This window comes from Bacillus rossius, chromosome 1 (genome assembly GCF_032445375.1).
Source record: "Bacillus rossius redtenbacheri isolate Brsri chromosome 1, Brsri_v3, whole genome shotgun sequence".
NCBI classification, from domain to species: Eukaryota; Metazoa; Arthropoda; class Insecta; order Phasmatodea; family Bacillidae; genus Bacillus; species Bacillus rossius.
The window spans coordinates 16,725,893-16,738,639 of NC_086330.1; the positions used below are offsets into that span (position 1 = coordinate 16,725,893).

At 36.8% G+C, this 12,747-nt stretch overlaps 1 protein-coding gene across 1 annotated transcript in view; it reads right to left on the reverse strand.

Annotated features, from left to right (window-relative positions):
* LOC134546148 (zwei Ig domain protein zig-8-like) overlaps positions 1-12,370 on the reverse strand; it is a 596,884-nt gene extending 584,514 nt beyond the window's left edge. Inside the window, exon 1 of the mRNA XM_063388705.1 lies at positions 12,074-12,370. Within this exon, the coding sequence (XP_063244775.1) occupies positions 12,074-12,164 (91 nt within the window). The 5' untranslated portion in view covers positions 12,165-12,370. The remainder of the gene's footprint in view (positions 1-12,073) is intronic.
* Between the last annotated feature and the right edge of the window lie 377 nt (positions 12,371-12,747).

The following is a 12,747-nucleotide window of genomic DNA, read 5'->3' on the forward strand; positions in this document are numbered from 1 at the left end:
ATGCAACTCACGCGTTTTCTCGATTTCTGTCTCGAAATGAGGCAATAAAGTGTCTGGAAACCAGCAAGGACCACAAATTTATGTAGTGACTGATCAACAAACGCTTTCTTGGCAGCCAATAAAACTACACTTGTGTAAGCTTTTGGACAGACGCCATTGCTATGCACATGTATATCTGTAGAATAAAACGACAAAAAACACACATACATACATGTGCATAGCAATGGGGTATGTCCAAAAGCTTACATCAAGTCATGCACTCCCATTGCACGAATCTTTCAAAGATAATAATAAAACTACACTGCCAGCTTCAGCGTTTTATACGTAATATATCTCTTCCAATAATGTTATTTTTATTTGTTATAAAGCATGGGCAGTTTATACAAGTATTTAAAACACCTATCACTTTTTAATAAAGATTTACTTGTTTGTGTATAGTTTAATGTATCTTAATTTGTTTAGAAGTAATTATGTTGGCTTGAAATTTAGGTGTTGCGTAAAACTAGTTCTTTGGAAATGTACGTAATAGTACTGCTCATCTAAGAAATATATAAAAATTACCAGTAAGTTTGTTAAATTTAACATTCTATTTTATTTTCATGTATTTATAATTTCACCTGTAAGTGAAGGATCATGTTAGGAGACAGAGAAAAAACAGTCCATGAAAGTTTTAATTGGCAACACGACCTACAAAATGAAAGCACAGTTTTTTCAGTACCAAAATAACATAATATATCGCGATATTCTGCATGAATAACATTATCCCCGCCACTTTTCTATATTTCCGTATAATTCTCACGCGTGATATATTTTTACTCTTCCCTGCACTCCGGTTACTTTGCATACGTTTTACACGAGCTCCTGAGAATTTGAAAATGAATATATTGTTACAGTGAAACATAATAAATTTGATAGGTAAATAAAATAATCTTATTTTCCTAAAAACAATTTTTTTATGTTTAAACATTGTATTTTTAATAGAATTTTTTTTCGCGTAGAGAAAATCAGAAATTCATTATTTGTAACAATTATGTCTCTAATTGAAATTTTCATTTTACAGTATAACGCTACGTAATTATTTCTAAAAAAATTCAAACAAAAATAAGAATATAATCTTTGTGATTAAAAACATACATATTGATAACAGTGAAATGAGTATTAAAGCAACAAAATCGGAATTATTAGGTGTCATAATAAAATCTTTACTAAATAGCTTACCATTTGTAAATTAATAACTGCTAAATTTATATTTATAGCTAAACTGCAATGTGTTAATGTTCTGCCACGTCTATTTTTATCATTTGTTTCAAAAATTGATAGATAATTAACTCATTATTCATTCCATCAAGTTTCTATTTAAATACTGAACTGTTTAACTAAAGTTTAGAATTTTAAATTTACCACAGTAATTTACATGCTTTTAAATAATCGCAAATATTCTGAACTAATGTGCCTAATAAATACACTTGCATGTGATTACGTATAAAATTAGAGTCCAAAAATATACAGGATTATATTTAGATGGTACATTATGATCCTAGAACCTACTATCTGTGCAAGCATCTCACTGCCATATTATTTACAGCGCGCATATGAAACGCCTGGAAGTAGCCAACCTGCTGATAGCTTAACGCAACCTGCCTTACAGGTCAGTCCAGGTGGGTGGCCTACTTACAAGGCGTCTCACGGATGTCTAACCAATTGTCTTCTGAGTTATTCGTCAGTAAAAATTAATTATTAAACTAGTTTTTAAATAAGCATTTTTAAACAATTTGTTTTTATGTTATTGTTCAGTTTTTCACTCCCTCATTAATGAAAACCTTCCTCGCTGTTAAAAATATTCACTTTAAATTTACGAAGGAAACTGTTTACAAATTATCCAGGAATATTTGTAAATTAGCGAGAGCGGGTTATCAATAAATTTGAAAGGAGCTCACAAGACTAAGCTTTTTTTGTTTACAAGACTTTGTTTACAAGACCGGTCAAGTCCACAGCAAACACAGGAATTTACTCCTCACACGTGCCTGTTTGATTCTGTACTCAACAGAACCCATAACTCGACTTGGCGTCACTTCAACGAAGATACAACTACTACGAAGGACCCTCCGGCTGGTATACCAAGAAAGAAAAAAATTGTTTTTCTGTAGTCGGTTTACGGACGATAGTTTAACGTGACAACGTCACAACAAAACATTGATGAAATAATTGCATACTTTTATGAATAAAATAGAATCATTTTTATTAAATTATCACTACTTTTTATGGATACAAAGAAGGAGTGAAATTAAATCTACAATTTAATTGATAAATTTACTTTTATTTGCACTCAATAATTCAAATATGTTTATTACTTTAACGAACAGATTATTTTAACTATAACTTTTATACATGTTTGCTATTTAACTTCTTCCAATCGGTGTTATTCTGTTAAGGATAGGACGATGATAGGAAAAGTAGGAAATGAATGCGAGTGCTTCAAGTTTAATGTGCCTCTAAGAAGTCATATCGATGGTTGTTTCAATCGAGTGGAAGATATATAGATGCGGTGCAAGCGTACAGTGAGCGTAACGGGACAAAGTGTGACGGGACAATGTTCGTAACGGGACACTTTTTCGTGCGTGCAGCCGGCGTTCATCGACATTAGACGTTGTCACGTCAAAAAGGGTTTAGATGTTGAATATGCTACCTGCACCGTAATCGTATTCCTGGTCCATGACAGGACACGGACAATCCCTTATTTTAAAGGAAATGCATTTCGGTGTCCTATCCGTGGCCGATCTGTTGCCCAAATTCCGCTCACGCGCAAAACTCCCTTTTTCGTTGACTTCGCCCAGATTGCGGACCTACGTCAGGCACTATTAACCCGTGTATGGTCATTTTTTTGATCATCGGGGGACGTACCAAGCGTATTGTGTGCCAAATGAAACTTTATGACAGTGAAACTATCCTGGGATACATTCTGTGTACTTTAAACAAGAAAAAAAAATCGCAACTTTAAAATGTACTTGAGGACATTATTAGAAAGTATGTTTTATTTCTGTGCGATGGTGTTGCTATCCCTAGTACATATTTTTGCCGTTATGGTTGTATCGATGGTTTGCCATACGTCCGCTGGAATGCGTTGGAACAAGTTTCCAGCCTCAAGCAGGGAACCGTTTATTAAAACGGTTGCCGATCTGTTTCCCTACTGGGGTTCGGTTTTCGAATACGGGCCGGGAGTTAGGTTACGGTTCTGTGCCAACAAGGCAGTGCTTGTTCGCCACCTGACCCGAACTCTTGGGAATTATCGCCCTTCGTATATTTAGGGGCGCAGTCTTCGTAGGAAAATATCGTTAATTTCCCTTTTGATTGACAACAGCGTACGCCTCGGGTGAGGAAAAGGCCTGAGTGACGGGGAAAACTGATGACACGTGCGGTGCCACGTCCCTAGAGGCTTCCGCAGCAGCCGCCGCCAGACGCATGAATACGGGAACGCATCACTTAGCGCCGCGCTTTACGAGACGCCTTGTTTCCCCCAGGAGGGGAGTGGAGGGGGGAGGTCCCCCTTCTTTCCCCTCCTCCTCCCCGAGAGGGAGTCCCGAAAAACTTATCCTCCTTCCCGGGCCGCGCCCTTGGAGACTGCTGCAGACGTCTCCGCCGAAAGTCTGCACACGACAAGACTATTTTCGAAGTATAGCATCTTAGCTCTCGGTGTACGGAATTTGTGTGGGAGTAATTTCGTGAATGGAACGGAAGTCGCATGGAACGGAAATGTGTAACCACGGTGCTGCCATCTGTAGTGGATGGCGAGAACCAAAATTAACAAAAAACCAATGTAAACATTTTAACAAGATAAAGTTTTTTTTTTTAAAAAAAATAATTTTTCGAAAATCAGATCTAAAGCCGGGGTTACGTTTTTTTTTAAAGATAAAGGCTTTTTCCCTCCTATCGGAGCCACTTCATTATATAGTTTGAAATTTTAGTCTGATAGTCAAATGATTCAATAGTCGAATTAGTTGTTCCGGCAACGAATTCTAATGGCGGGTGCAGAAACATATTGTAATACGCTTATATAAATAAAGTTTACAACACAATATTCAACTTTGACCTATTTATCACAACAAAACCCCAAAATAAAACTTCGCATGCAGTCGTCATATAATGATTTTAGAAATAAAAAAATTAATATGTTTACGTGTACTTGTAAAATACTTTAGTGAAAAAAATTATAATTTTAAAAACTTTCAGGGCATTACTAAACGCTTTTTATATATGCTTTCCTGACACAACGAACATAACACAAGCATAGCATGTATGTCTTACTGAACTGCAGTCATATGAGAAATGATATGGCAAAGGTAATCCTCTTCCTTCCAAGTTAAACTGGATGTGCAAAAACGATGAAAGATGACGCAAGGTGTGTAGAGGTGTGGTAATATGGTGCGACGTGTTTTCTCTCTCTCTCTCTCTCTCTCTCTCTCGGTCACTGGACTTACTTCCTTCGCCTCTCTCCTTCAGCGAACACAATATGTGCCGTGGAAAAGTTACACACCTCATACGTAAGTCACAAAGTTTGACCTCGTTGCACGAAAATGGCGTTATGCTCTTGAACGTACGTTAACGAAGAGCCGACACACCAGAGCACTACAACTGCCGAAGCTAAATTCATTATCATTAAATGGACTTAATTTTGCCGTTGATTTCACGTTCAAAATTATCGTTACAAGTTGGCACGTTACACGAACATTTTTTTTAAAATAGTTATTTGCAAATTTGTACATTTACGTGAAAGCAACTGTATCATTAAAAAATTAAGTTTTCTGTTATACAGTGCTGGGATTATTACACGTTCATTTATGCTTTGTGCTGTCCCAGTACCTCCGAAGTTAAAGTTATTTGTAAACCGTTCCCTGAATAGATTTCCACTAATAAATGCGTGCATTAATAAGCATGAAAAATCAAAATAAATTATTTTTTTCCATTGTTCAAAAAATAATATGCTTTAATGAAAAATCAGTTTAAAAATAATTTTCTGCGCAGATTTTCGTAATAAATTCTCAGTATTATCTCGAAAAAAGTATTTAATTCATGGAAAAATAACCATAGCCATATGTTGTATAAAGTTACATATATGTTTTGTAGTTTTACAAACAATATCGTGCCAACTAGATTCCAAATGAATCTTGTGTAAAAGTATGGAATTTTAGTTTTGTGCACACAAACTGAACACTCGACCGGAAATGTCCTTGTCTAACGGCGACACCTTCGTGAATTCGGCCTTGAGGACTCGCGTGAATCCACAACACTTTGCTTCTTCCTGTCAGTGTCCCTGTGTGGCCTTGATCGTCAAGGCGTCAACTCGTGTGGAGGTGTGCACTTGAATTTCGCGCTTGATGCGTGTGAATCATGAGCACATCTTGCCATCCAAAAGATACGGTGCCCACTATGACATCAGAACCCTTTTTTAGTTCTCAATCTCATCTGCGAAGTTGCATTTTTAATTTATTTGCTAATTGCAGATATTGACGTGACAACGTCTGATAAATCGATGAACGCCGGCTGCACGCACGTAAAAGTGTCCCGTTACGCACATTGTTCCGTTACGCTGTGTCCCGTTATGAAAATTGTTCCATTACGCTGTGTCCCGTTACGCTCATTGTACGCTTGCGCCGCATCTATCTCTCTTCCACTCGATTGGCCTATGCGTCCGAGGAGAAGAAAGACAGCGGCAGCACACAACTTACATCTACACGTGAACTGTTTCTTCGACTGTTTATAAAGTGAAGTGAAAAGTTAATGGGGTTTTCATTGCTTATTACAACAACAATTTCGGCAATAAAGGTTAATTTTCTTGCATTTTAAAAATCTTATTACTAGCATAATTTCAAGTATTTATTCTTTTATTATTAAAATAAAAATAATTCAATTTTATTCATAAAAGTATTCAATTATTTCATTAATGTTTTGTCATGACGTTGTCACGTTAAACAATCGTCCTTAAACCGACTTTACAGACTACCAATTTTTTATGGAGATACATTCGTTTTATTTAAATCATATAAGCTATTGTCCATGAGATATCCATTTTTAAAAGCACAGAATATAATCTTCCTCTGAGTGAAAATAACGAATATTCAAGAAAATATATTTGGATATGAGTATTCGCTTGAATGTTTACACAGAGGGGCTCATTTTTATAATTAATGTATCGGTAAAATTTGCACAAACCATAATTTTAAAAAAATTTCATCTGGAATATACAGAAAAAAAAAGTGGGTGAAGCCGAAACTTAGATGGGTTTGGTGCTTATTAGTTCATTATTTAATATTTACCCTATTATTTTTTATACTTGTGCTTTTTTCCTGACGTAATTTTCATTCATTTGAAATCAATATCCGTTAAATTTTTTTACAAAGTCACTTGTCAAATACATAATTTTTTACATTAGGGCGGTGTAACCATACGGGAGAAATAAATGCATTAAATTTAAGAGAAATTTTTCAATTAAGAATGCATGCTCCAAGCTACTCTGTGAATATAAAGCACTTGAATAAATTTATGTATGTTTTATAAGTGTCAAAGTTAGGTACAATTATTTAATAATCTCAGAATAAATTAATATGCAACTAAGGTGACCGTAAAAATGTATTAAAAAAATTACACTTTTAATTAATTTAGGTATTAATTACTAAAGAACCTAAGCTACAGTTAATTACCTATGCAAATTCAAGGGATATTTTAATTTTTTCATGAAAATTAGGTTTGCTTATAATGTTTACAAGTCATCGTAAATATAAAATGAGCTTTTGGGTGCTAATCAGGTTTATTTCTTTTAAAAGTTTACTTATTTATCAAAATTATTTGACAAGATTTATCTTTAGTAATATGTGAATTTTATTTGCAAACATAGTTATTGTGTAGGTAATATTTTTTAATGATGTGTATACTATACTCTATTTTATTTCAGTATAAGGAAAGTGATTCTATCTGAGAAACACGTCTTACCGGTTACCTTGCTCGTTGGTATATTGAATCGTGGAATGCTACAATAATTTTGAACTGAAGTTATCTTTGATAGTTTCGTACAGTGAAACACGCCTTGAATTTAGTATTTTTATCCACCAAGACGTTTGACAAGCTATTGCATCACAGCAAGCCTAACTCGCATTACTAGTTTTTTAAAATATATATAAATAAACAGTAATGGAAATAATTAAGACTTTTATTGTTATCACAAATGTAATGTGGTGGTCAACACCTTACGATTTTATATCATATTTTAAAATAAAATGTTCTTAAGATTTATTGCCTCATTCAATGGCAGTAACAGCCGGAATTTTATCGTTAGCATATATAATAATAATAATAATAATAATAATAATAATAATAACCCTAATACGATTAACCAGGAAGGAATATGGACATTTCAAAAGCTAAATAAGCAAAAGCATGGACGAAATTTAAGTTCCAGGTCGGTTTTAAGGCGTTTTTTTGAAGGTTTATTTTTCAAAATTTCCCGGGAAGGCCACCGAACCCATATTTTACCTGGGACCATTCCATTACCCTGACCATCCCCCACCCCCACCACTCTCCTTGGCCCAAAGCTTAGATTACTCTCCAAAATATTTGGGCCCAGGAAATGTAAGTGACCCAGGCCCATCGCAAATTCCAGGGCCAACATTGTATCCTGCTTCTGCTATCTAACTTCACCCCGCCAACCGAATACATGACCGACAGAATGAATGTATATAAGCTTTATTTGAGATTATTATTTGATGTTGATTTGACACGTAATTAATATTACATCTTTTAAATTTATGTTGCATAGTTAATATTATATTTTATATAACTTCTGTCCTGTCTTTCAAGTTTTTGGTCAAATTTCCGTTAGTTTTCCACAGGTGGTAAAATTATCTTTCGTGGTACCAGGAACGACATGCATGACATAAGCCCCCGCGTAAGTGTTCGACTAGCTGATGAACGAATGAAATTGTTTACAGACACGTGAAGCGTCACTTTAAATTAGCTATTTTCTTGGCATATTTTTCTAAATAATGTCCACGTGTTCATCTCGAGCTGACTTGGAGTTAACGCTTAGGATCCAGGGACTTCAGGGCTGCTTGCGGTAGAGTCGGAAAAAAAATTTGTAAGTCTTTCAGTATTCGCCAGTGATGTGTAAAATCTAACCTCGGTAAGGATCAATTTTATGTGTTCTCATGTTGCAAATAAACTTTTACTACGAAACTTGGACATGAAATTTAACGCAGACTTATTAAATAATAATGCCGATCGTGATAATTATACGAAAATTGTGTTTTTCAACTACATTTCTGGACGCAAACAGCACGTAGCTTCCAGACTCACTGCTAAATCTCACTGCAGCTACGTTAACTATCGAACCATTTTATTTGCTGAGCGAAAAATTAAACTATGTAATGAATCGGCTCCGATGAATGCGAAAAAATATGGGAATAAATACTAAAACCTGGGTTTGGACCTTATTTTCAAAAAAGAATTTTATTCAAATACTGCAAATATGGTTACAATTCATTAAACTGTTATTACTTTAAAGTTTCTCTTTGTCTGTACGAAATTTGGCAGCTCCGGGGTTACACATTTCCGTTCCATTCACGAAATTACTCCTACCAATAAGCAGTATACCAAGAGCTAGGATGTTTACACCTAGAGACCTGAAAAACTCGCGAATTCATTTCGTGATAGGCTAGAATCAAAATACGTTTGCCTTTTTACTGCATCAGTGATTGGGCCACAGTTTATCTGAATGACACTCGGCCAATGAAAACTTTCCACAAAAGAAGTATCGAATCACGAGCGTCCCAGTTAACATGTGTCGCGAGTCAATAGCCAATGAGCAAAAGTAATTTTCCCGCGTGTATAGAGTATCATGGAGTCTATCCTACAGGTAATTTAAATGGCGAATTTTTTCCGGTCTCTATTTACACCACAAAAATGATCATTTTTGTCGCGAAATATATTTATGATCGGTATTTATTAACACTTACTGCTAAATTGCTATTAAGTGGTTGAGAAACGAGTTTTTGTTTTGTCACCACCCATTTTTCATAATCACAGTCTTGTTTAAACGTTTTATTTGTTTCAGTACTCGAGTAGCATTATGTATTTCAGTTCAGCGTTAGTGGAATCAGAATGTAAGTTTTTTTTCTGTGGTCCCCTTTGAAATATGCTGCAAGGATCAGATTATTAGAAGAAATAACAAATAAACCTGCATTCTGTATCAGCATTTACAAACTTTATTTAATTTAGCTGTTTACACATTTAAAGAAGCATTACAATCATTAGAGAAAAGATTTCTGGTTATATTATTTTTACTATCATTTCATTATATAAAAAGATACCTTCAGTGTTATCAGATAATTTTCTTAAATTCCGTTTATTTAAAAATATTATAAATGTATATGTAGTATTAATAAAAGTATCTTAAAATTTGTTTGCTATATTAACTGTAATTGTTAAACAAGGTAAATTACTTGTACAATAAATGCGTAGAGCACATTTAATATAAACTATGAAAATTATACTCTTGATGATTTAGAACGCACAAGAATCAACAATAAATTTTAAGCAATGGGAAATTATTTTCAGTACACAAATTTTTACAAATTAAATGTTAACAAAATGGCATTGATTGATATTGGAAGTTAAAGAAAAAATTTAAGTGATTATTATATTATTTTATTATTTTACTGATGTTTTAATGGGCATACTGTGTGCGAACTTGAATTTTGGTGTTATATTGTGACATGACTCTCATTTAGGTTTATTTTGCTTTTTATCTGAACTCACCACAAATAGAGTCACTAATAATTATGCATTATAAGGGTTTTGAGTAATGGTTGTGGTAGACATATTATTACTACTAATTATTTTTGGTGTTTCATTGTTTCTAGTGCATTTTAATATTTAATGGTATATAAAATACGCAAAAATGATTTCTTAAACCTTAAATTTTGACCCCTCAACGAAGAATAACTTCCACACCACCCCTGCTTTATATACGTTTCAGAAATTTAACATGAATTTTGTAACGTTTATGGAACATCACATTACTTTTCAGCAGTGAAGTGTAAATAACGTAGAAACCTTTTTGTGTGCTCTACATTAACACACTATCTTATCTTCAAAAAAAATTATTTCTCACGTGAATTTCATACGTATTTACTGAGGTATTGTAACGTTTGGCAACATCACCGAAACGTTTAGGTGAATGTGTGGGGCGGAAATTTTATTTTTTTTAGGTGTGTATCGACAAACTGTGATGTAGTCTCCCTCTTTTCGAGGGCATATCTCTTTTGAAACAATCCCGTGGACTATATATTATTTTTTTAATAACCTTAGAGCCAGACACATATAAATAATATAAAAGGTTGAATACATTTTATATTGTGGTGTTATTTTGTTGAGTAAGTAAATAATCAATGCAATTTGTTACATGTGATGAAGAAACGAAAAATATTTTTCTTAAAAAATACAGTAATAAATAACAAGCAAAAAAAACTAAGAAGAATAGCCGCGAAACAGTACATAATGTACAAAAATATACAAAAAAAATTTTTTTGTAGTTCTGTGAAAATAACATGGGTTCATTACGGTATCTTCTGACTACATATTTTACATGCGAAAAAAAAAGATCATAAACGACAGTTAACATCATGTTTATTTTAGAAGAGTATTTAAGCGGACCGCACGTATAAAGCAGTCACGGTCTGTTAGATTATTTCTAAGGCTTTGACTCATTACTTCTTTCCGAGATGCTGTACCATTTAGGGTGTTCTGGGAGAATGCTCTAACTTCTCTATGGTCTTAAATTCTGAATCTTCAATTGCCATAAACTGGCTTCCTTGAGACCTTGGGTTTTCCTCCACCGTAAGTTAATGTTTCAGACCTAAAGCTTATTTCGATACCTTCTCTTCATTTATGAAATAAAAAAATTACGTACAAGATAATAAGTTTATATAAGACAACAGAATCAAACTCGCACACATGCGTACAGTGCAAACTGCCGCACCGTACACGGTTGCGGTTTAGTATATGATTTAACCCACTCTTGTGAAGGGCTGCCAAGTCTCTCGCGGTGTACAAGGCCGTGCACATCCGCTATTCTCAGAGGGCAAACCCGAAGAGTGAAGGATGGATCTTTTGCACGTCCAGATTTGGAATTTATTCCAATTCAAGGGCATGGGCTCCAGGGAGCCGAGGAAAGGGTACGCTGTTTCCCAAACGCGGTGTGGTTACTGACAGCCGAGCAGCTGCGTCGAGAGGTTGAGGAGACCCGGCAGCCCCGCCGTGTAACCCCCGGGTTACCCTTAGCGCAAGCCAGCGCGGGGTCGTTACCACAACGCCGAAATACCACAACGCCGAACGTACAATAACGCCGAATACCATAACGCCGAATGCCAAATTGACCGCAACGCCGACAGCTAGAAAACTGCTGTGTACCTAAACGCCGAAAAATGTTGTTGCGAGGGGGGTGGCTTGGGGGGGGGGGGGGGGCACAGGAGCAAAATTAAAAATAAACTGAATGAATTTGCGTATGTTTCTTAAATGTATATTAACGCCGAAATACCACAACCTAACCTAACCTAGGCTAGCCTAACCTAAAATAACCTAACCTATCCTTTGTGGCAGTCCTGCAATGACATTTTTCGGCGTTAATGTATTTCGGCGTTGTGGTAATTCGGCGTTGTGGTACACAGCAGTTATCTAGCTGTCGGCGTTGTAGTCATTTTGGCATTCGGTATTATGGTTTTTAGCGTTATTGTACATTCGGCGTTGTGGTATTTCGGCGTTGTGGTACACATCAGTTTTCTAGCTGTCAACGTTGTAGTCAATTTGGCATTCGGCGTTATGGTTTTCAGCGTTATTGTACATTCGGCGTTGTGGTATTTCGGCGTTGTGGTACACAGCAGTTTTCTATCTGTCGGCGTTGTAGACGATTTGGCATTCGGCGTTATGGTTTTCAGCGTTATTGTACGTTCGGCGTCGTGGTATTTCGGCGTTGTGGTATTTCGGCGTTGTGGTGATTCCCCGCCAGCGCCCGGCGAGACAGACTCACCGTGGTCGGCGGCGAGGAGCGCCGCGACGCCCAGCAGGACCGACGCCAGACGCGCGACGCCACACGGCGACGTCCAGGGCCGCCGGTCCATCGGCGCGGAGGTCGCCCTAGCCCTCCGGTCGCCGCATCTTCCCGTCGCAGGTCCCCGGAGGCACTCGGCGAGCACAGCACGGTCTTCCGCGGCAAACCTCCTACCAGAACATCTCGGTCTCTAACCCGCGAACTGCCCCCCTCTTCTTCCACCCGAACTCCCTTAGCTTCTTCTCCGGCACGAGACAGAGAGAGAGAGAGATAGACGGCGAGGTCGGACGACGCGCGTCTCACGGCATCTCGCGGGCGACTGAGCCGGCCGGGACCACCGCTCATGCCCAGAGCGTCGCGTCGGGCCCTGGAGGAGGAGTGGGGGAAGGGCTGGGGAGGGGATGACGCCGGGTCCTAGGGAGGGGAGGGAGGGGGGGAATCAGCAACGAGACCAGGACTGGCATACCTTCAGCCCTTCACCAACAGGACCAAGCCGCGCGCGTAATGTTTTTTTTTTTTTTTTTTTTTTTTACGCATCCTCTTTCCAGTCCTCGGTAAACAGTCAACACACGACTTTTTTTTTTGTGATGGAGTGAAAGTCGATTCCTCCCCCTTTCCAACTTTTTTTTTTTTCAAATCTCCATCCATCGCCG